At 40.5% G+C, this 25,238-nt stretch overlaps 1 protein-coding gene across 2 annotated transcripts; it reads left to right on the forward strand.

Moving 5' to 3' along the window:
* The first annotated feature begins 901 nt into the window (after positions 1-901).
* On the forward strand, positions 902-25,023 carry dnmt3ba (DNA (cytosine-5-)-methyltransferase 3 beta, duplicate a). Of its 2 annotated transcripts, none has more exons than XM_047370864.1 (26): positions 902-1,053; positions 4,129-4,263; positions 6,904-7,049; positions 7,427-7,592; positions 7,712-9,426; positions 9,524-9,647; positions 9,802-9,855; positions 10,027-10,058; positions 10,388-10,537; positions 10,863-10,919; positions 11,064-11,213; positions 11,311-11,418; positions 12,372-12,501; positions 13,163-13,267; positions 13,384-13,428; positions 13,509-13,588; positions 13,708-13,820; positions 17,266-17,449; positions 18,748-18,832; positions 18,930-19,075; positions 19,178-19,268; positions 19,382-19,530; positions 19,616-19,701; positions 19,799-19,868; positions 19,995-20,113; positions 20,916-25,023. In XM_047370864.1, the coding sequence occupies exons 1-26, from the start codon at positions 939-941 to the stop codon at positions 21,055-21,057; spliced, it is 4,497 nt and encodes a 1,498-aa protein (XP_047226820.1). In that variant the 5' UTR covers positions 902-938; the 3' UTR covers positions 21,058-25,023. The 2 variants fall into 2 exon arrangements, with proteins under 2 accessions (XP_047226820.1, XP_047226829.1); XM_047370873.1 differs by lacking the exon at positions 902-1,053 and adding an exon at positions 1,863-1,954.
* The last annotated feature ends 215 nt before the right edge of the window (positions 25,024-25,238 follow it).

Genomic DNA, 25,238 nt, shown 5'->3' on the forward strand with positions numbered 1-25,238 from the left:
AACTAATCATAATCTTAAGGATATTGAAATCAAAATACTAGATAGGTGGGGTAGAAGGGGGATACAGATTCTGGCAGTGTAGAATGAAATAATGTTAGAACAGACACTGTTGAAGATTATGGTGATGGTAAGGAGGACTTCCAGCCTACATTGTTATATTTTGAAAGATAGCTGCCGTGTTTCCTACCAATTAAAATCACTTTAAATCTAAAAATCCCAGGGTTTTGAATCATGTCGGGCTTAACTTTATTCAGTGTTTATTTTTTTACATTTGGGATCGGTTTCATATGATCCATTCATATTCAATTCAATTCAGTTTTATTTATATAGCGCCAATTCACAACACATGTCTCAAGGCACTTCACAACAGCCAGGTACATATATTCCAATTCATCCTAACCATTGAACAGTGCAGTCAGAGTTAGTTATTTATTCAAATTGGATAAAACGTTTTTCTGTCTAAGGAAACCCAGCAGATTGCATCCAATCAGTGACTTGCAGCATTCCCTCCTCCTGGATGAGCATGTAGAGACAGTGGACAGTCACTGGCGTTGACTTTGCAGCAATCCCTAGATATGGATCTAGCAACAAAGATGTGCTGTAAAAAAGAATAAAGTAGACAACTGTTCAGTGATTTACTCAGGAAGGTGTATTTTTATCAGCAGACAAACATATTGCGATCTGAAATGATCATAGATCAGTGTACATGTTGAGAATGTGGTTTATCAAGCGTTAATGTTTTTATGATTCGAGTTTATACTGACTCTCACTTAACACACGCTCTCGGTTTGTTTAAATAATCACGTCCGACACCACGTCAGAACAACAATAAATGCACAATTTTCTGTTTTAAACCACTAACTGAAAGATTAACTCAAGACACTCAAAATCAGTACCTGAATTGGGGCGGAAACAACTGGGTCCGCTCTTCCTGCCGAATGCGCGCTCCCGACGCAGGGGATAGAAATGCTGAGGAGGCCGTTCATTCACTGACTGCTTCAGGACGGAGCAGGACGGAGCAGGACAGTCTTCTACATGCAGAAAACGGACGTGGTAAGTCTCCCATCATATAACTGCAGTGTCATAACGGAACCAGCCGCCGCTTTTGTTCCATTTGCGTTTATAACGGATTGCTTTTTTTTTTTTTTTTTTGCGTGCAACAGTGCGTTTTGACCTTTATGGCTTTTGTGATCGTCTAACAAAGAATGGCGGTAACCAGCAGTGAAACCCGGGGATGGTTTGTCTTTGACCAACTGCAAGTCAGTTCTGTTAGTTTCATAACGCTAGTTGGTAGAATAACTCACGTTTACACTCAGTATTAACGTTCACGTCAATAAAAAGACTACTGGATTGCAACTTAATTTATGTTCCTTGCCAAGTGGTAACTTATAAAGACATAAAGATCGCTTTCTTCACATATTAAGTGTTCCGCTGCAAAATGTATCGATATCGAGCCTGACAAGAAAACATGGGATGCGTGTTGGCGTGGCTGTCACTTTTCAGTTCATACTTTTTTCTTTGTGTATTGTCATGATAATGTAGGATCTTACGACGGAACAGGATCCTAAAGCTCATGTTTTCGTGTTCTTTGAAAGTTGAATGCGGTGAAGAAGTTGGCGGCAAATGATGGATAACGCGAGATTTCATCCGTGTTTTCTGTACTTTGAGGAGATGGCAGGGGGTGAGGAGGTGGTTGGAGGGGGGGCAGCGTAAAATCCCGTGTGTGCCGCAGGTTTCTTTCAGGTGTACGAAGGAACATTTAGATCTTAATACCATCTGATAACGTTTTAATTTGACACTAAGGTCTAATTTTTTATCATCCAGAGTCATTCAGACAAAAGATTAGCCAACCGGCTCACTGGCTTTGTTCCACCCATCTACCCCCTCCTCAGACATCACAGTCATGGAGCTCAGCAAACACCAGCCGGGCTGCGTGTGACTGTCTAACAACTAGGTTTGTAGTACTGACCAATTAATGTGGTATGAAAAATGCAGTTGACTATGTATTCATTGTTTATATTTAGTCAAATAATCAGTAATAGAGGAAAAAACGAAAAATCCCCCAGTGCTGATCCCAATGAGGGAAATAGTAATGTCTCTAAACACTATTTGAAAATCACTTTGGATTATTTGAATTTTCATTTCTTGGCCTCACAGCAACCACCATTTACAAACAAAATGCACATGCACGTTGAAAAAGGCAAAGTGACATCAATTCACAATTGTAATGTTTGTTTCTCTTCACTAATGGGTTGTTTATTATTGCCAAAAGCATGCAGTACCACAGGTCTTTTCCGAAAGAAACCCACTAAATGGAAATAGAGTCACTGGTAAATGTAAATTTTAAACACATTCAAAATAAGAGAAAACTAATTTTTAAAGGGGGCTGCACGGTGGCGCAGTTGCTAGGACTGTTGCCTTGCAGCAAGAAGGTCCTGGGTTCTATTCCCAGCCGGGGGTCTTTCTGCGTGGAGTTTGCATGTTCTCCCCGTGCATGCGTGGGTTCTCACCGGGTACTCTGGCTTCCTCCCACAGTCTAAAGACATGCCTGTTAGGTTAATTGGTCACTCTAAATTGCCCTTAGGTGTATGAATGAGTGTGTTTGTGGTTGTATGTGTGTTGCCCTGCGATAGACTGGCGACCTGTCCAGGGTGTACCCCGCCTCTCGCTCATAGACTGCTGGAGATAGGCACCAGCTCCCCCGTGACCCACTATGGAATAAGCGGTAGAAAATGACTGATGACTAATTTTTAAAGGGCGGTCAGGGGAATCTGTTTACCTGCCGTTTTGTTGCTAAAAACCTTCTCAAATGGCTACTGTTGTTGAGGAACGCATTCTTAAGTCCCTTCCAGAAAATATTTCTATCTGGGACTCAGATGTGGTGTTTTCTGAAAGGACCAAAGCGACAAGGGGTGGGGGGGGTTGAAGTCAACCTACCACCCTTACACCTGTGAGCAACCAAGGAAGCTAGTGACAGCTGGCTTTTTTGTGTCATGGTGTGATGTAAGGATGCACAATATTGGGGAATATTGTGATGGCAATATCAGTTGCCATATATGCCTGTTTTCTGCTTTCCACCATTTCTCATTTGTGTTTCTCATCACCCTGTAACCTTTAGCAATTTTGAGCAATGTCATTTGGGTCTGGTGTGAGCTGCTGCCATGAGATCCTGTTCAACTGAAACAGGCTAAATATTGGCATGAAAAATGCAAGTTTGCAACACGTGGAACATTTAGCCCACAAGTATTTCACTCCAAACTGTCCTTTGGAATATTAAAATTTCACACACCGATATCGAGATGATGATGATATGTTTGCGATGTATTGTGCAGTCCTACTAAATGGTTCTTTCAGAAACTCTGACAGACAAGCTTTTCTTGAGGCTTCCACAAGCCATCCGTGAGTCTCAATCAAACCAGCCTTGTCCTGGACACTTGCGGTTTAAAAACATCAAGCAGTCATCGAAAAAACCACAGGCACCACTAAATAAACTAACATGATGCATAAATCTCCCGTGGCCCACATGTGTTTTAGCTCAAAATTCACCCGCCACATCACACGGGGGTGAACGGGTTCCCCTTCACCCCCCATGCGTGGTTCTTTTAGAAAACATGTTGAGACAATGAAAACACAAAGGTTTCTCTGCATTGCACACCTCGTTTCTTACCATTGGCTCCCATTGGAGTAGTCATAGCCAAGTACTCCCAACAGTACAAATAACTGGACTTCAGTCAAGGGTAGTTTCTTCAGTAGCAGTGATGCCTAAAGATAGAAGTAAGGTTCCCACACCACTTTTGATTTACACTTTAGAGAGGGAGATGTCTTAACATACTTTCACGTATCACTGTATAATAACTACTAAATTCAACTGCACGCCTCCAGTTGTTCCGCGATGCCGTCATCGTTCCGGCAATGCATTATTCCCAGGTGGCTTCATGGATTAAGTGAGTGTAGCAGATGGATGGGTCAATTCGTGGAGGATTATGAATTCCTTTGCAAGCTCCTGTTACTTCATTAGTTAATTTTCTTTCAAAGTACTCTGTAGTAATTGTAATGACAAGGGGGTGCAATTGTTTTTTTCTGATGCTAAGTCAATAAACGTTTATGTGGGCTGATTTTTTTTTTTAGTGACGCACAAGATGGCTGCTCCACAGGCTGTGACTCCCATATCCTCCCAGGATAAATCCAGTCGTTTCAATGTGGTGTCCTGGATCAACAGACTTCTCAAGACAAACTTCAAAGATGTGCGAGAGATGGTATCAGGTAATTGATTACTGCATAAGAACTCTTCATTTCATGCTTATTTATTTAGTGTAGTTTTATCACATAGGGCAGCTCCAGTCCTAGAGGTCAATTGTCCTGCATATTTTAAATGTTTTCCTGCCTCAACAGACTTGACGTAGAAAACAGCATCATTGGCAAGCTTCTCCAGAGCTTGGTGACAAGCTGAGGAGATAATTCAAGGATCTAAATCAGGTGCTGGATCAGGGACACATCTGAAGCTTGCAGGACAGCGGCTCTCACGGACTGAGGTTGTCCACCTCTGACTTACTGAACTATCTAAGAGTTGTAATTCCTGATCCGATACTTGGGATCGGATCAGGAATTACAATAATCTAAACGGGAAGTGACCAGGCTGTGAACAAGAACAGCACTAGAGTGAGGAGTGAGAGAAGTGAATGATTTTCACAGAATGAACTGAGTGCTGCCTTAAAGGTATGGATAAAACCAGTTATTCGTGATGACGAGAGGAAAGTCTGTCGTGAAGGATCAAGCAGGAGGAGGATGGATAGTGAACCGGAGTAAGCAGCAAGGTGGAAGTCATTACTGACTTTAAGAAGGGCTGTTTCAGTGCTATGAAGGGAACAGAAACCAGATCAGAATTGTTCACATAAATTATTGCAGGATAGATGGGTAAGAGGTTACGCAGCTACTGTTTTTTCAAGAATTTTGGAAATTAATGGAAGATTTGAAATTGGACAAATATTATTAAGGTCATTGGGGTCTGAACCAGGTTTCTTGAGCACTGGGGTTACAACAGCTGTTAAGAGGATGAACAACACCAGTGGTAAGGGAGGAGTGTATAAAGTCTGTGATGAGAGAGGACAGAAAGGATAGGGTAGATTTAACAAGAACAGTGGGGATAGGGTCTAATTGGCAAGCAGAAAATTTCAATTTCTGACTTAGCTTGGTTACTTCATTAATGGGTAGGGAAACCACCAACTGAAGTAAAGAAAATGATTTGAACACATGTCTTTGTGCACATTGAAACCATTTTTCCTATAAAGCCTTTGTAGTTTATGCTCTGTTGCCTTCAATTGTCTAAGAGAGGGACTGAACCAAGATGCAGAATGATGGAATGAAACAGATCTTTTTTTGAGTGGAGCAAGATTGTTTAGAAGGTTATGAAGGGAGTTGTAGTGTGAGAGCAACTCATCTGAGATAGAAAACCTGGCAACGTTGGGAAGGCAATTGACACAAGAAGATAAATGTTGATGTCCTTCATTTTATGCAGCGCTATATTGTGTGGGGGATAAGATTTGGAAAGTAAAAGATTAACACTGAACTATAAAAACATGGTGTGAAAGAGGAAGAGATGTCCTTTTACATGTGTGGCAAATATTTTGTATTGCTGCATGCCATAGCTGTCCAAACAGAATATGATGTCTTGAGAGAGAATAATATCGTGAGAATAATATTGGCGCTGTCCATATGAATGTTAAAATCCCACAGTAGTATTATGTTTGGTGAGAGTGAAGAAAGCTGCTTTAGGAAGGCTGCAAAGTCGATAATAAAATCCTTGGTAGGCTTCGGGGGGGAGGATGCAGGGTGGCAACAATAGTGGGAATATGTCCAGAGAGGTGATATCCAGCGGCTTTAAACGAGTGGAAGACGGAAACTTTATAAGGCGCTATCTTCCACTTATCGCGGTAGATTTTAGCGAGACCTCCGCCTCGACCGGAATCACGAGGTTGAGCCCCGGTTTAGTGTAGTAAACTCATTTGGCTTCTGCCATGTTTCGGTTTCACATAAAAAGTCTAACTTACGGTCAGCGATGATGTCCTGCACAAGATAGGCCTTACTCGTTAGTGAGCGGATGTTGACAGTAGTCCTGCTGTGGTTGACAGCCATGCTAGCGGCTGAGTACTGGAGCAGTGCTGCTGTTGGATGGCAGACTAAAAACAGGACAAGTCCAGATTGGCACAAGCCACAGATACTAGCCCACATAGTTGCCAAAGCCACGGCAGCGTCGAAGGCTCAGGTAGGCTAAGCTTTGTCCAAACACAAACAGACACGGATGTCAGCTAACTTACTAAATTAGAAGCCTGGATTAATAAGTGCTTACCACATAGATAATAACTGCAGAGTCCACAAACGGAAAGCCTTAAGACGCTTTAAAGAAGAAGTCGGGGAGCAGCGGCAGCTAAAACGCCAGCGTTCGCTCCCTGATGATCAACGGAAGCGATGGTGTTGAAGCAAAGTGACATGTACACATTTCTTTTTGTTTTTTATAGCTGAAGTTTGAGTGTAGCATAGAAGTCCTGAGTTTGTTTAAAAGTTAGTTCAGTAGATTGAAACTCGCTCACTTTCATACTGAGGTGTGCAATTAATTATTTTATTCTCAGTTTACATCTCATAAGGACAAATTTGAATGTCCAATGTGAAATATGTCAGTTTGTGATTACAGGGTGGAAAACACGAAGGTCAACAACAAAGCAAGTATTATAGCTCTGGCATTGCTGCTGTGTAGTTGACTAACAGTCTATGAAAGCACAAAGAAGCTTTTGTTGTGAAAAAAACAGTTTTCACAGACATTACACAGTTCCTTTTTTGCAAATAACATTCCTGCCTTTTTTTTTTTTGTCATCACAGCTTGTAAATTTGTTTTTTATGACTCAACAGGTGCATGTCAGTGTCAGATGATGGACTGTACTTTTCCTGGTTCTGTTGACCTGACCAAAGTGAAGTTTGATGCACAGAGTAAGGAGCACTTTAGGCACAACTACAGTCTTCTTCAGGATGCCTTCAGCCAGAAGGGTGTTAAAAGGGTATGTCTGCATTAAATAAAATCTGTTCTGTACGAGAAAAAGCACTCTTGCTCTCAATGCGTATCCCTGGGTTTTTAATATAGCAGTACACTACTGCTTCTTACTTAAGAGTGTCTCCATACAATTAATTGTAGAGACAGATGAATTCTTTCAGGGGGTGCCTTTTAAGATCTTTCATACCTCTTGCCACACTTTTATGTTCTTATTTTATAAAAGCTTGTGAAAGTCACGTATTATTTTGCTTCCACTCCACATTTATCCACTACTCTATGTTTGCCTGTTGCATAAAATCCCAATAAAATACATTAAAAGTTGTGCAAGACTTTGTAACATGTAATATCTCTAAACACTATCATGCTGTCTTTGCATTGTTGCAGACCATTCCAGTTGAGAAGCTCATACAAGGAGATGTTACAACCTGCTCCGAGTTCATGAAGTGGTTCAAACTTTTCCACACAGCAAATGCAAAAAGTGAAGATTACGATCCTTTGAAAGCTCGAAACGGCAAGGATATAGCTCCAGTTTTGACATATTCAGAGTCAGGTACTCGTTTTTAACTTCATTCCACTATATTGTAAAAGGAGATGGTTTTAGGTGGCTTTGGCAATCACTATGTTTGAATTACATGTGCAGTTAAAACAGAAATCGTTCTACTTTTTCAGGGGACTCGGACAAGGAAATGGACGGCTCTGCAACAACAACTAAAACTTTCCCCTACACTGAACAGTGGAAGGAGGATTTTGATTGGGCAGATCGAAGTACCCTTGGAGAGCAGCATACCTACTGCTCCTTCTGCCACACTAACCTTAATACATTCAGAAAGGGCATTGCTGAGCTTCAGCGACACATGTCAACAAATAAACACATAACAAGGGCCAAACGTTTTCTCAGCAGTCAAAGGAAATGCCATGTCGCCGAGCCATTCCCCTGCAGTGACGCAGCTGTTCGTTTCATTTACAATCGCTGTTACACCGGATCTGCTAAAGGCGAGCAGGTCTCGAGACATTTTGCACACTGTAAGCTGGGGCTGAAGTACCCCAAGAACCTCATCTCTGTTAGCAAGCACACTCCTTACTGCGTTTACATTTATGAAGGGCTGACAGCTGAAAAGAATGACATTGTCACTGTAGTTCTGTTGGGGTTTTTTGACCCCGGATCATCTATTCACCGCATCTGTTTTCTGGATGCTCTTCAGTCAGAGGATGGGGCAGAAGATCAAACAGCAGCAGCTGTGGTGCAGACTTTAAAAAGATTTGAGCTTTCCACTGATAATCTTGCTGTTTGTTACATTGGTAATAGTGAAGCTTCAGAGCGGATTTGTTCACATCTCAGGGAGCTCAATCCAAAAATAATAGCATTAGGAGGTTTGTACACCGTTGCCGATGCTGCTTATCATGCTGGGGTTAGGGAGCTCTCCAGTCAAGTTCAAGAGCTGATGGTAGACCTGCATGCACGCTACTCCTCTTGCTCTATGAAGAACGACAACCTTAAGGCTCTCTTCGGCTCAGATATCAGTAAGAACAGCAATCCATTTTACCTCAACATGAGCTGCCTTAGATTTTGCCAGTTGATCAAAAAAATTTTAGAAATGTGGAGTGATCTGATACTATACCTCAGCTCCTGTCCTAACGATGATAAAAAGGCCAAGTCGCTGTATTCCCAGCTGAAGGATCCCAAAGTCAAGGCAACATTTATGTTTCTTGAACAGGGCTTAAAGCCTCTGGAAAAATTTCAGAGACAAATTCAGGAGTCAAATTCCCCGGCTAACATACCGCTCATCCTAGAAGAAGCCAGTACGTTGCTTAGCACGTACACATCTTGCTTTCTTCACCATAATGCCGCCACTCGCTACCTCAAGGAACACGATGCTGAAATCCTGAAAAACAAGACGTTCCACCTCTCAAGCCAGGATCTCAATCTGGGTGGGAAAGCTGTGGAAGACTTCCTGAAAAGAGACGAGGCAACAGAGGAATTGCCACAGATACAAGAAGAGGTGTTGCTGTTTTATGTTGCAGTCACGGGTTGCATTGCTGAGGTGCTGCCTCTTGGTGACTTGGTGCTAAAAAACATTGCTCACGTGCTGAACCCGCAGACCAGCGTGAAAGTTAAAAAAGTAGCAGTGGAGGAGCTCGGGACCCAGCTGGGAGTCTGCAAATCCCCTGAGGAGGTCAGGCAGCTCAAAAAGGAGTTTAGTGAGTATCATCTGGCCGAGGAGGGGGAAAGTAAAGAGGGAATGACTGGAGGGAGAAGACTGGAGAAGAATCCCTGGGCTAATGTACTTAAAGGCACAGAGCCCACCTCATTGTTCAGGAAGCTGGTTTTGACCCTGTTGTCATTCCCATGTCCTCCACTCGATGCTCAACATGTTTTATCTCAGGTATTTGATAGAACATTGTGGAAATTTTGTAACTTTAGTAAACATTTGACATGCAAACAGCTAATATTGTGCTCTTGGTACCTCTGTGTCCCATCAGGCTTTAGACAACAATGATACCACACTATTTTCTGAGAGTGACACTCCCACAGAAAGTGAAAGTGAGATCATATCTGACAGTGTTCTTACCAACAGCAAAAAACACCTCCAGGTCCACGCTGCAGGTATAAAAGCAATCCCCCATGAAGAAGATCAACTAAAATGTCAGATTTATGTATCAGTACGTTAGAAATGAATCCCTGGTTTATGTGTTAGAAATGAGCTGTGCATATAAAACACAGGCGTGCTTTATTCCTCTCATTTTATCCTCTTTTCTAGGATTGAATGGCATTTACTTGAAGCCCTGTGAAGTCCGTCTTACAAAGATGAAAGGTAAAAAAATAATGTTACATTAATGATTGAATGTTTTCAGAAAATAAATACATTTATTAGCTAAACAAAATATGATAAAAACATTTTTTTATTGATGAAATGTTTAAAAACCGAAGAAAGCTCTGAAAATGGCCAGAGGGGCCAGTAATAAAATGCTTCTTGTTTCCGTAGATCTCGGTTATTTTATCTCTCCGGCGAAAGAGGTAACGTTCACGTTTTGCATCTTATTTGATACAGGATTAGATCTTCTGTGAGTAGATGATGTGATTTTACAGACTGTAGAAGCAAATCTAAACCCTGAAAATGAACATTATGGGTCCTGAACACAGAAAAATGTTTGTTTCTCCCCTCTTTGATGGTGTCTTAAAACCTTTTATTTTAACAGCCTGTTACTTTTATTTTTTGACCTTCATGATCAGTGTAATCGCTGAAATTGCTAGGTTTGGTTGTCCTACATAAAGACAGGCCTGTTTTGTATTGATTTGCATGTGCATAATATTTGGGTGCAAAATGAGACTGTGCTGTGTCTCAGGGAGCCTGGAGGGGAGGTCATGGCTGGGAGAAAAGCTTACGCCAGAAACCACAGGCCCGTAAAGTCTTTCAGGCTGGTGCTTGTACCTGGTCCAAACCCACAGGTCTTACTTTAGACAGCAACAATGATCAGCAGTCCATAGATGATGTGGTAGGTATACCTGTTCACCATTAGAAAAGCTAATGAAACAGAGACCTTCTCAAAATATCTGAATTTTCTTGTGGCCAGACTGTAATGCTGGGCTGTTTATTGCAGGAACCTTTGTAATTTTGCAGATTTATAGAGATAAACATTTTTTTAAATAAAATTCCCATCAAGTAACAGTAATTATTCCAAACATTCAGTCACAGTGTCACAGTTTACATGCACTCTGTGAACAGAACTGATGAATGCATTGCTTAAAAGACCTAAAGGAAATAATCGCATCTTTTGCAAATTAGTTGTAATAATTTGTCTTCATTCACATTTCTTTAAGCGTGAAAAAACGTCCAGTAAATCTCCGGCATCCAGATCTCGACACAGTCAGTACCAGGTAACTATCCATTTCCAACTAACATTCATCGGAAGGGTTGATCTAACATACAGATCAGACCCCCAGTCGTATAAAATGTCTTTTAAATTTTATGTCTTACATCCATTGAGAGCTTTTTTGTTTTACTACTGTATTTTTCTGAAGGATGGGAAAGCATTCCCTGTAGGGGAGCTGGTATGGGGTAAATTATCTGGGATTTCCCTGTGGCCTGGACTGGTTATACCATGGAAATCCAAGCAAGCTTCCCCAGACATGCGAAGGGTGGAGTGGTTCGGAGATGGGATGGTTTCAGAGGTATAACTTGCTGTGCTCATCAACTGGTTTTGATTTTTATTTGCTCTAAATACAAAAGCAGGTTTTTTTGTATCTAAATGATGGGTTTCTGTTGCAGATCAGCACAGAAAGACTGAAGCCATTTAGTTCCTTCACTTTGTTCTTCTGCAAAAATTCCTTCACCAGTTTGCCCACCTACAGGGAAGCCATCTACCAAATCTGTGAGGTAATCAGAACAAACATGTTGCTACCTGCAGCCAACATGGAGACGGAATATTGTTATGTCTGTTGGCTCTTTTCCGCATTGCCTTCCTTTTTAAAGGTTTACCTTCCATCTGGATCATTCATGTGTCAGAACGGCCTAGATATCAATCTGCAGCTGCAAGATGCACAGATGGTCTCTATTCATTCTGAACAAGCTATTTTATCAACAGTCTCATTCTCTAGATTTGCAAAGCAAATGTGGAGACAAAGCCCTAACAGCTTCTATCTGCAGCTTTAACAGCGGTAGGTTGACATTTGAATACAAATGCACATCACTTTTCAGATTTCCATTTCCAAAAAAACATTTACAAACTGTCTGATTCGCCTTCCTCTTCACAAATATGGTCTGCTGTGTTTTGGTCTACCAGAAAACGTATATACTTTAGCAATGCACTGTAGCAACAATAGTATTACAAATCTGTTATTTAGTGCACAATGTAATGTCCTAATCAGCTGTTTTTGGTTTTAAATAGAAAAAGTAAGCAGAGTTCCAATAAAGCCCAATCAAAAAGATAGCTTAAAATGGAAATCATTGTGTTTTGATCCCTTATTTTCAAACCAGCAGTGCAGGTTTATGTTTATATGTTCCCTCTTCTTACAAAGTGAGGTGTTACTGCTGTAGTTTCCACTTTTCCAAGGTAAAAAGAGCAAATTAAGAAGGGTTAGAGTTATTTAAATGTGCACCAGCAGACCCAGAACTTGTAATTGGCTCCTGTTTAGTTTGGTAATAATCAATAAGTTAAACACAGAGATAGAACATTGTTAAGAAATGTGTTTCCCAATAAATAAAACGGTGACAAATGGAAAGATTTTGTCTACTTTACAGACTGGAACGTATCTGTGGTCGAACATGTTCCTGTTGAGTTTGATGTTCTACGTTTACCTTTAGACTTACATATCAGTTTTGTTTTCTAGCTGGCAGCTGAACGATGTGGGAAGTCTTTTACCCAGGCAGAAGGTGATAAAGAGCAAGAGCTGAAGCTGATGGTGGAATGGGCTTCTGAAGGATTTCTGCCTACAGGACCGATGGGATTTGCACCTCTAAGTAAGTTTTAACAATGATGGCAGTGTGTTTCTCCCTCTCGTTCTTCCTTTAATGTCGGAGTTTAAAAACCTCTATTGAGCCCGGTGTCTGTGGTTCTGCTGTCCATACTCCATCATCAAATAAGCGAGTAATAGATTGTATATTTCAGAGCTGGTCTGAGGGTTCAAAATAATCAATGTCGATGCATTTCTGGTAGACTGAAATGTTTTAGGTCCCATGCATTCACACTCTGCCTGTCAATTATATATTTTGCTAGTCTAAAGTCTCCATTGGTCTTGATACTGACCTGATCCTCAAGCTCTTGGAGCAATGGGGGCATAGAGACGATGGAAGGGGATTGGTGAGGATAATGTGGGTTAATCACGATTGATAGTGTTATTGCATGTTTTTGCAGTATTGTGCAGCTCTAGCATCTTTTTCCACTTTGAATTTTCTTCCCTTCAACGTCTCAGGCAGCTCATCACCTATTTTCTAATAATGTGCACCAAAGTAGAGTTTGGGCCTCATGGCTGTCAAATGATTGACGCTGCAGAATCCTGTGTCAAATATTTCAGAGCATCTTTGTTTTCAGCTTTATAAGTGATTCAGATTATCTCGACTCAGTTGTGCTGGTCCGTTTTACCTCAGTTAACCGCCAAAATGTCTTTCTTTGATCTACAAGAGTCTTCAAATCAAGATTCTGGTGACTGTTCCTCCGACTATCAACCCCCGCCAAAAAGGAAATATGTCTTTAAAAACCGGGCCCCCAGCACCCCCTACAATAGAGGTTTGTTCTTTTTTATTTTTAGCTAACTCTATAGACCGCCATAAAGGAAGCTTTTGAAATAATACTGGTAGACATGTTTTCTTACCTGTGGTTTCTTTTCATAATTTTATTAACAGAATCACTGAAAGAAAAGCTCAAAGAAAGAGGCAAAACAATTGAAAGTAAGGCTGCCGTTTGTGGATTTAAAGTCTTAGACCTGAAGTCTAAATAGTTTTTATAACTAGCTTTTGTTTTCTTTCAGATTTCTGCTTGTCTTGTTCATCACCTGAGATCGATGTCCAGCATCCTTTGTTTGAAGGTGGTCTTTGTGAAGGATGCAAGGTAATCTGATAACACACTCCATCTGTCACCTTAATGTGGCCTCTCTTTCTGCATCCGGGTCAGGAGTCTATCTGTGAAGCAGCTGCAGTTCCTTAAATGTTGCACGTCTCCGTCTGCAGGAGAACTTCACAGAGACGCTGTATCGTTACGACGAAGATGGCTACCAGTCGTACTGCACTATTTGCTGTGCAGGCTTAGAGGTCATTCTGTGTGGGAACTCCAGCTGCTGCAGGTAAACGCAAAACTCTTTACTGTGGATTTCTTCTTAGCACATTTAGGTGGTGAGACAAACACAGAAGGCAAAGAAATGGAAAATATTCAAGTTTACAGGCATACAGAGATTCTGTAGGATCTGCTCCTCTAGGCAGCAAAGAAAAACTTAGCGCTAAAATCATTTACTGCAAAACTAGCATAATCATATTCGGTGAATTAGAAAATACGTTCCTGTGAGGCTCGTTTGTCCGATTAAAAATTCCTTATTAATATAACAACCTTTAAGCAGGTATCAAACATACTTTTCATGAAGCCCATATTTCTGTATTAAAATGTTTTTTATTTGTTTGATGTAATAATCTAATCCTAAATGTTGTGCTTCCATTAGCTGTAATCATCATAGTTAACAGAAATAAAGGCTTGAAAACGTCATCCATATAACGTGATACACTTAGTGAACTGAGTTACTGAAATAAACGAAGTTTTCAGTAATAATGTAATTTATTGAATAGGTCAGGTAATAATGAACAAATAAGTCACAGGCTGTGAGGTCCTTCACTTTAAACTGTTGCATTCATCCAGACATTGAGTCATTGTCACATAAACAGAAAGAAAGATGACATTTCAGAGATCAGCTGCTCTAATGTGACACGTATCACTGGAGAAGACGTTGAATTATGCCTGCTGTGATATGCTGCCCTGCTGTTTGTAAAGTTTAGTTGGGCTAACATTAACCAGCTGGTTTAAAAATGTTGCCTAAAAGGAAAACACTAATTGGCTAATTTATCATTTATATATTAATAATACATATGCATTACTAACAGCCTTGATCATTTTCCTCTCAGTGATCAGATGCCAGTATGTTTGTGTCATAATTCTATTTAGTGGTGGACCAAAAGGCAGACAAGCACGGAGAAAAACGGAGAGGGGGTCGAAAACTCCTTTAATTTAAAGCGAGTCCACTTACATGCAGGCGAGGTTCTGGATGACAGGATAATCCTGATTACAAGGCATCTTCAAACTAGAACTTAACAGGATCCGGAGCAAGAACAAAATCCAAAGAGACATAACGACACCGCGTGGAACAAAGGACGAAGGCAAACTTAAATACAGACAAAGCTGGACAAGAAACAATAGGGCAGGTAATCAGAGGAACAGGGAACAGGTGACACAAGGAGGCTGGGAGGCAGAGGGAGCAGGTGAAACAGATTAACCAATAAGGAGAAACAGACCCAAGCAGAACAGGAGACTACGGTAAAATAACCAAAACATAAGAAATCTAGAATAACCAGAAGATAGAGGAAAACAGAGGAATCTGGAAGGAACAGGAAAAACAACACAACCTAAGGCCTAAGAAAAGGGGACCGTAAAGAAACCCTGACTACAAAAGCAAACACTGAAAGAACAAACTGAGAATGAAGCAGGAGAAAAGATGACTAGAATAAAAGTAAACAGTAACTAAAGCTAACCTGTTAAAGGAGGAATTGGAGAATAAAGATAAACAGAAGAAACAGAGCTAAGAGGGACAATGAATGTAAAAGGAACAGAAACTGAGTAATTAACAACTAAAAGAGGAAAACTAATGATGAGAGGAGAACAGACAGGGAGGCAAAAAGAAACCAGAATTGTCAGAACACAAAGTGATGAACAAGAATACAAAACTTCAAACAAGAGCATCTAGTAAAACAAAAACACCAAACCACAAACAAAGTCCAAAATCTCACATCCTGACAGTTTGTAGCAGCTGGTTAAACAGACTGAGTGGTTCGACCTGTTTGTCCTTTAAGAGTTTATCCTCCTCTGTTGCCGTTTGTAAATGTATTTCTCTGGGATTTTATGTGATGGACCAACACAACGTAATGTATAATTGTGAAGCAGGAGGAAAAGCATATATATGGGTTTCAAAATGTTTACAATTTAAACTTCAAAGTTTGTTGTGTTTTTTTTTTTTTTTTTTTTTACTGCCCCCCAGTTCAGTACTTTGTAGAACCACCTTTCGCTCCAGTTTCATCTTCAAGTCTCTACCTGCTTTGCACATCTGGATCTGAGGTTTTTGCCCATTGTTGTTTGCAACATATCTCGAGTTAAGTTAGATGAGATTAGAGCATTTGTAAACATCATTGTTCTAGTCTTGCAGGTGAATCTCAGTTGGAATTAAGTCTGGACTTTGACTAGACCGTTATAACACATGTGTGTTCTTCGATCTGGCTGCATGTTTAGAGCGGTTGCCCTGCTGGGATCATGGGCCTCTTGGTTACTTCAATGATTTATGCCCTCCTTCCTCAGCCTGACAGTTTAGGTGGACGGCCATGTCTTGGTGGGTTTGTATTTCTGCTATACTTGTTCCGTTTTCAGATGATGAATTGAATACAACTTCAAGCAGAGTTTGTAACCTAAGTCTGCTTTAAACGTCTCCAAAACTTTCTCTCTGACCCGTCTGCTGTGTTCCTTGGTCTTCATGGTGCTGTTTGTTCACTAATGTCCTCTAAGAAGCCTCAGATGCCTCCACAGAACAGCTGGATTTAATACTGAGACTAAATTACACTTAGGTGGACTCCAGTTACTAATTAGGAGACTTCTGAAAATATTTGGGTGTACCGAATCATCTTTAGGAGTAACGGGAGCGAATACAAATTAATGCTGCAGTTTCTATGAGGAAAAAACCAAAAACTTTGACATCCTTTTTCTTCCATTTTATCTCATGTCAGTATGTCACATAAAATGCAAGTAAAAAAAGCGTCATCTGCTTGCAAAACGCCGTGGAAAGAAAGTCAGAAACTTGCTGCACAGGCAAGCTGTCATTGTGCACGAACGTAACATCATCCGTGAACAGAGAGCCCTTTGAGCACACGTTTTATCATCAACTGAAAATCTGTAGATAAAAGAATAACTGTTTACTAATGTAAAATGAGTGTAAAGTCGATTCAGACAGGCTGAGATAACCTGATGTTTGTAGTTGGATTACAAATTCACAGCTGCTTGCATGTACCCAGATACATATGTATAAATCATGATTATTTGTTTATTTTTATGAACCAACTTCCTCCCAGGTGAAAAGTAACAAACGTCTTAAAAGCCGGTTCATTCCCCCTTTTGTTCCACTATGACTAAAGAGTCCAGAAGTGTAAATAGAAATGTTAATCTGGTTAAAAGTTGCTTATATTCGTCTGCATTTCTACTAAATTGAATGACAGACAGTCAGCAGTATGACTCCTTATCGCTGTAATATAGACACCAGGGAGAATTGGAGAGTTTATCTGACAAATAACATCTTCTAACTTCTTTTACACTAAAAGCATGTGTGTTTGTGTGATAATATAAGACATTCAAGAGCTGTTTACTCTGCCTTTTGTCATTGAAGGGAAGAGTTCATAAATGCTAATGTGGTTCTGATGAATTGCAAATTCTAATGTGAAATAATTACACATCAGGTTGATTTCCCATTTATATATTCTCTCATGCAGGTGTTTCTGCAAGGACTGCTTGGATATCCTGGTAGCTGAAGGAACCTTTGACAAACTAAAGGAGGTCGATCCCTGGAGCTGCTTCCTGTGCAAGCCGTCACAGTGTGCTGGACTCCTCAAACTGAGACCAGACTGGAGTGTCAAAGTTCAGGATTTATTTGCTAATACCAGCGCCATGCAGTTTGTAAGTACCACATTTCTGCCCGTGTCAAAGTACATGACCCCATCGCCCACATTGAGTTAAACATGTGTCTGTTGAACCTGGACTTCTCTTACTGAGTCAAAATACTCCTTTGAAATCCCAAACTTTAATTTTATCTGTCTGTCTTTGTGTTGAAATCATAAAACTTAGTTAAAGGTTTCAGATTACACCTATAAATCCTACTTATTTTGAATGGTGGCAGAGAAAATGCTGACACTTGATGTAGAGAACAAGTACATTTGCATTGGTGCAGTCATCAGTGGGCTGTTTATACAAATTGTAGTAAAATTTGGTGGCTGTCTGGTATCACAGTAATTGGGCAGTGTGGCTTTTCAGCAAGAAGGTTGTGGGTTTTAACGCTGAACTGGTACTTTCTTCATGGAGTTTGCAAGTTCCCCCGGAGCATGTTTGAGTTCTATACAGTTACTCCAGCTTCCTCCCCCAGTCCACTAATATGCATGTCAGGTTATTTGATTTCTCTAAATTACACTTGACGTCTACACATCTTCCACAAGAACAGAGAAACGTCTTCTCTGACCTTTTTTATTCCTGTAGCCTGTTCTTGACTGTTCTTCTGGGCAGAACCTTTATCTTGTGTGCTGTCTGACGTCTTTTGTATGACTGGTCAGACATTTGTAGTGGCTGTGATTACTATACTGGTAAATGCTGCAGTGTGAGGAGCCTATGGGGATTCTGTGGGCGTTCTGCACGTGAGTTGTTGTGGATTGTGAAATGTCCTGGCCAGAAAGCCAAACGTACGGCAGGGGCATCGAGAAGAGCCAGTTGAGGTGGCTCGGGCATCTATACCGGATGCCTCCTGGACGCCTTCCTCGGGAGGTGTTCCAGGCACGTCCCACTGGGAGGAGGCCCAGGGGACGGCCCAGGACACGCTGGAGGGACTATGTCTCTCGGCTGGGCTGGGAACGCCTTGGGCTCCCCCCGGAGGAGGTATCTGGGGAGAGGGACGTCTGGGTGTCTCTGCTGAGTCTGCTGCCCCCGCGACCCGGTCCCGGATAAATCGGAAGACGACGAGTACGAGAAATAAAATTTAACCAATGTTATCCTAACAATATTCAACAATAACATCTAAAATCCCATGTTTTTGCTGCCATAATTCCTATTGCGCCTCACAGTCAAAAAATACAAATCTGGTTCCGAGCTTCCTATGGCCTTTACTCATAAACTCTTCACCTAATGTGTTGTGGACAAGAAAAGAATGAGCTTAGTCTGTCCTTTTTTGTAAACATTGTGTTGCTTCTTCTCTGGGTTCATAACCACAGGAGCCTCACAGAGTGTACCCCTCTATCCCTGCCCATCAACGCAAGCCACTCAAGGTGCTCTCACTTTTTGATGGTATTGCAACAGGTAGGTTCATTGTATCTTAAGCCATTAATGCATAAGGTTTTAATGCAATATTAGTCAATATACAAACATCAAGTAATATTCACCATGTGAATGACAGGATATCTGGTTCTCAAAAACCTGGGTTTCAAGATCGAGAGATACATCGCTTCTGAGATCTGCAACGACTCGATTGCTGTGGGAATGATCAAGCACGAGGGGAAGATTGAATATGTGAATGATGTTCGCACCATTACAAGGAAACATGTGAGAACAAGCTTTGTGATCCTCGCTTTTAAAACCCGTCTCGTGTTTTAGGGTAAAATCAGGTTTATTGTGGCAACTTAACGAGGTCTGTTTATGTTGAAGCTGGCTGAATGGGGTCCTTTCGATCTCCTGATTGGAGGCAGTCCATGTAACGATCTGGCCTTGGTCAACCCAGCAAGAAAAGGACTCTATGGTATGAAGTTCAGAAGATTGTTTATTGCTTTAAAGGGTGATCTAATGTTTTAGTTTCTTGAGATTTTAACTTTTTCATATATTACTCCATTTGCCTTGTGGTTCTTCCGGCAGAGGGCACCGGAAGACTCTTTTTTGAGTATTACCGCATCCTGACCTTGTTAAGGCCAAAGGAGGAGGACAACCGTCCATTCTTCTGGCTGTTCGAGAACGTTGTTTCAATGGGAGCCAGTGACAAAAACGACATCTGCAGGTTCCTTGAGGTGATCATCTTTAGACACTATGATGGAAATAAAACGGCTGTAATAAATATTGATGCTTAACATGAGCATCCTGCTTTGTTTCCAGTGCAACCCGGTTCTTGTTGATGCAGTGAAAGTCAGTCCTGCTCACAGAGCTCGCTACTTCTGGGGAAACATACCTGGCATGAACAGGTATGTTCTAATGCAGTCAGGTTCCTCCTTCCTGTACATAATTCTACTTAAAAGGTGAATATAGATGGACCTCATGCTCCTGTCTGCTTCCTGTTAGACCTCCCAATACCAGTCTTGATGATAGAGTCACTCTGCAGGATTGTTTGGAACTTGGCCGGGTGGCAAAGGTAGACTAATGCATTTAATTCATTTGCTTGATATTGTTTCTGTTACATTTTGAAGTGCCAGCTCTCTTTGAAGCAGGGAGACGGCTTTCAACTGTGTTATTTTGAACTTCCCTTCTCTCCCTGCAGTTTGACAAAGTCTGCACAATCACAACAAAGCCTAACTCCATAAGGCAAGGGAAGATGGGGCCTCTACCTGTCATGATGAACGGCAAGGAGGACTACCTGTGGTGCACCGAAATGGAACAGTAGGTGTTGCTGACGTGGACGAATCCAGGGAGACATTACTGGGTTTTATTTAGCTGCTTTATCCTTTGTAGAAACATTAACTTGTCCAATACATTCTAAAAATGAATGTTGATTTAAATCTGTTTTATAGTTCTGGTCAGATGTTTACATACTTGGCAGTAAGGAGTGGTTCTGCAGGTGGGGACCACAGACCACTTCTCAGTACCGATGCTTTCTGGCTGATGTTTTGGTCACTTTTGAATGTTGGTGGTGCTTTCACACTCGTGGTAACATGAGACGGACTCTACAACCCACACAAGTGGCTCAGGTAGTGCAGCTCATCCAGGATGGCACATCAATGCGGGCTGTGGCAAGAAGGTTTGCTGTGACTGTCAGCGTAGTGTCCAGAGTCTTAGTACTTGAGCAAGTTTGGTGGACAGGAAGTGGCACGTCTAGAACAGACGACACAGGACTCCACTTATGCTTTCTGTTGCTTGTCCTAGATGTGCCAGTTTCTTGTTAATCATATAATAAGAAATCTGTCATGGATCGCATGAAACCTGAGTGCTTTTTTGTGTTTGAGTCTTTATTTTTTTCTGGTTTAAGTGGTTTGGGAGACAAATCCTAACGATTTGTGTTAATTGGTTGAAGCCCTGCAAATAGGAAAGATGATTAGTTGGTTAGGTTGAACTTAAAGGTTCATATGTTGGTTTATAACTTTAATGTAGGTTGAATGAATGTATTTGTCTCTTATGTACAGATCGATGTTTTTTAATCTTTTCTTCAGTTGTTTATAAGAATGTTTCTGATCTGTTCTTTCAGGATCTTTGGCTTTCCCAAACACTACACTGATGTGAACAACATGGGTCGGATACAGAGGCAGCGAGTTCTGGGTCGTTCCTGGAGCGTCCCTGTGATCCGCCACTTACTCGCACCTCTGAAGGACTACTTTGAATGTGAATAGGAACGGTGAGGTGAACCTTCTCCTCGGAGCAGCAGCGAGAAACCTAATGCCTTATCTATGGGTGCTTTTAGTTAGATTCTCTGGGCTTTCTTCTAAAGGTCCAATGTGGTGTTTTGGCCCTTGGCCCATTTAACCCTTTGATTGCCAGTCGTCCAGTTTCCTCACCAGCAACCATTTTTCCATGCTGTTTTTTCTACTTACTGATGTTTTCCACTATGAAGCTGTGATCCGATGATGTTGAAGCTCAGAACACACGCATGTGTCACAAAGTGACATGAGACGGTTAGCTCCACATCTTCAGGTTTAACTCAGGCTTTTATGACTACTGAACTGCTTACAACTTTGGATTGCCATGGCAACGGCACAAATTAACAGCGAAACCAGCAATTAGTTTCATCAATCAGGTCAGAAATAGTTTGTAGGCAGGGAAAGCATCAGTTGAGGCTCTGCTCTGTATGTGGTTTTTAAAAAACAATGCAATGCTGCGTTTAATCGTGCACCGTTTTCACTTTTTAACCATCTTTGTGATCTATAAGTACGACAGAAATGAAGACAGCAACATAAAACACTTTTGTGTACTGTACCTGCTGGGTGTTTCATTGACCTGTTGATCTACAAAGAGATATTTTAGCCTTATTAGCTTTTGTTTTTCAAAAAGAATCATTATTTTGTTTTCAGGTTTTATTTATGGTCATTAACATATTTTACATGTTTACATCTTTTCTGTGGGTTTTAAGTGAAGTGTATCAGCTCGCCCCTGTGATTCATCATGAAGAAAGTTTTTAGTTTTGTAAAAGCTGGCTGTCCGCCCTCTTCACCCTGAACTAAAACCCCGCTAAGCTCTAGATGACATACATTAGCTATTATATCATGGCAAAATCACAACAAATTTGGAAAACCTCTGCAGTTCTGAAGGCACCAAGTCCTCCCTGTTGAAACGCCAGGTTTTTATGATTTATTAACTTTATAATACTTTTCTGCACATGTGAAATATAGTCTGTACAATTCACCCTGTTGCATAAATATGAATACCTTTAAACTAATACTTTGTTGAAGCAAATTTTAATTCAATTTCAGCATTTAGTCTTCCTGGGTTCACACTTGCCATTCATTATGGTGAATGTGATTGACCTGAAATACAGTTCAGCTGTCCCGGTAGGAAAGACTCATTGCACACACGGATCCGTCAGTAGGAAGAAAATTCTAACACCCTGACGCCGTGAAGGTCACTGATAACTGGAGATAATACGGGATGACAAAGACAGTCTCCTGTGTTCTCCGCATGTCTGCGGTAAGGAGAGACAAATGTCCAAGCCTGGCTAAAATCTCAAAACCTGGCTAAAGTATCAGATATCCTCACATTCTGATGTGGTCTGTCAAGAGGTAGAGTTGACAGAGATTGCTAAGCTCAGATGTAGATTGAATCAAATAGGTACTAGTATTAGTTTAGGAGTGGTCACAGTAATGCAACAAGATTATTGAACCTTTCTTATTCTGGTCCTTCGAACAGATTCGTTTTTCAGTTGAATTTTCCAGGACCAATGTCTCATTTTTGTGGGGGAAAGAGTTTTTACATCAGAAAAACTTGGTATTTAAGGTGTAAGTGTAAATGTGAGGACCACTGCATGCCACAGTGTTCCTAAAGATTGCAAAGACCATCCAGGTTCTGTCACGCTGCGGCCTTAATACAAGGTGAACGGACCCTTAAAGAACCACTAAACTCACTCTGTGGCGCAGGCCCCGCTCTTTACATCTTTAAATCGGCAGTTTCAGGTTTTCTTTATATTTGTAATGGAAATAAAATTAGTTAACTTTTTTGTTTTCAGTGTAATCTATATGTCACATTGTTTTTAACTTGTGAACAGAACCTTTAAGCCTGATCTGATTATCAAATGTGATTCATTTGATTGCTTTAATTGCTTTACATATTGTTAACCTTTATTTTAATGTGTTGATATCCAAACTGCCTTAATCCCACTGTGGAGCCACTGCCATTTTCCATTTGTTGCATTTTTACTCGCATGTTTATGTTTCTCAAGGACTGTTATTTATACAAGAAATAACTGAGTTGACAACATACCGTAAATATCTAAAGTAGGAAGGAAGGTAGCAGCGGTTTTCCTATTTAATCCACTGAATAACGTGATTGTGTGGAAACGGATGGAAAAAGTAGCCTAGAAGTTAAAAATAGGCGTAGCTTTGGTAAAATAATGGATGTAGTTTTAAGGTTAAATTTACTGTTTAATTAAGAAATAGAAACAGATTTGAAATCGAAAAAAATTCAGTTAGATTACAAATAACAAGGAAACAACATTTCTTGTCGTTTTCTAACGTTGAATCATCAGAAACATGGAAGATGATCAAGCTTTAAGCATTTATATGAATTTATAGTTGTTACATGTTAGGATTTTATGTGCATCACTGAACATTCAGCCGGGTTCGTTTTTAGCTCAGTTAGACTCTAGTTTTTATCCCATCATGAAAATCATGTATTAAGATTTAGATGACTGTCAAACTGCTTTTTGATTTTAATAAAAACAGGTTTCTAGATAATAATAAAAAACAACGATGACAAGGTAAGAATAAAAGCCTTTAAGTCAATATGTGAAATATCTGATCGTTATCATGGACAAAATGATGGTTAAAAAAACAAACTTTAAAAGGTACAGTATTAAACTACAGTGGTTAAATAAATCATTTAAATTAATCCTTGCTGCTGCTACTCATATAATGGCACATTTTAATATTTATGCTATTTAAAAAAGGTTTTACTGTACAGTCAGTGTGCCTTCATTGCTTCAGTTTTAGAACACAATACGTTTCTAGACTGTTAGTTTTTAAAACGTTCTGGACATTTTAGTGGAAAACATTGACCCAGCTGCGCCTTATTATCTGTATGTTTCACAGACAATGAAACTGATGAGCTTTTTTAGCATCTGAATTAACTTAGATCAGCTACGCTTTAAAATCTGCAGTACTTAAGACTGAGTGAATGCTGCTATGATAAATCTGGATTTTTAAAAGCACAGTTTGTGATCTGTGATCTTGTTATGTTTGCTAAAATTCCCCCCAAAAAGCTAGGAGTGTCAATGTTTTGTGTAAAATCTAAACCAGACCCAGTTGAATAACAGTAGGTCCAGTTTAATTTCCTGATCCAAGCGGGTCTAGTGCGCAAAAAAAGGTCAAATAGGCCCTATTTTATAACCTTTGAATGAGTAAGCTTTTAACTATTCAAGTTATCTAAAATTAAACACAATTTTTCAAAAAGCCTTTTATCTTCAGAAGAGCATTAGTATTTTTGTCCTAAAAAACAGAAAAGGGAATAAAATCTGGAATGTCCTAAATTTTCCAGATGGTGTAGGGATCCTGTGTAGGTTAGATAAAAACCTGACTCGTAATGGTTTCTCTTTACGCTCCAAGAACATCTCAACAGAAACAGTTCATCCACTTTATTATTTTAGTTTTCAGTTGTGGTTTGTCATCAGGATTTTTGTTTTATATGAAACTGAACATTAATGGGATTTTTTTAAAGTTCTATAATTCTTCTAAACCTCGACAGAACTGTGAGCTCAAATCCGATCTGTTTTTTGGTCACGCTACATATTACATGTCATGTACTGTAAGGATGCATAATCAGGGGTGACTGTGTCATTTCATGTGTTTGACAAACATTTCAGTGTTCCAGACGTGTGCGTGCCACACACACACATGCAGAAATACATTGAAATGACGCGTTTACCTCGTTTGTTTTATGGTGCTGTGCTGATGGTGCTAACATTGCATGTGTACTCTTGTTTTGCCCTTTAGGGGCCTCAGATTGAACATAATCTTGGTCAACTGGGTTTGTCAGTAATGTGTTGACTGTTCAGTTGTGTTTGCTTTAAAGGAATGTAGAAAAACAGCTGGTTAAATTTTATGTGAAACAATTTTGAAACAATAAATAAGTTTGTGGGATTTACCATAAAAGTTGTTGCTTTGTTTTTTAACATCCCTTTTTATTTACAATGACATCCATCCATTGTCTTCCGCTTATCCGGGTCGCTGGGGCAGCAGCCTAAGCAGAGACACCCAGATTTCCTTCTCCCCAGCCACTTGGGCCAGCTCGTCCGGGGGAATCCCAAGGCGTTCCCAGGCCAGCCGAAAAACATAGTCCCTCCAGCGTGTCCTGGGCCTCCTCCCGG

This window comes from Girardinichthys multiradiatus, chromosome 1 (assembly GCF_021462225.1).
Source record: "Girardinichthys multiradiatus isolate DD_20200921_A chromosome 1, DD_fGirMul_XY1, whole genome shotgun sequence".
NCBI classification, from domain to species: domain Eukaryota; kingdom Metazoa; phylum Chordata; class Actinopteri; order Cyprinodontiformes; family Goodeidae; genus Girardinichthys; species Girardinichthys multiradiatus.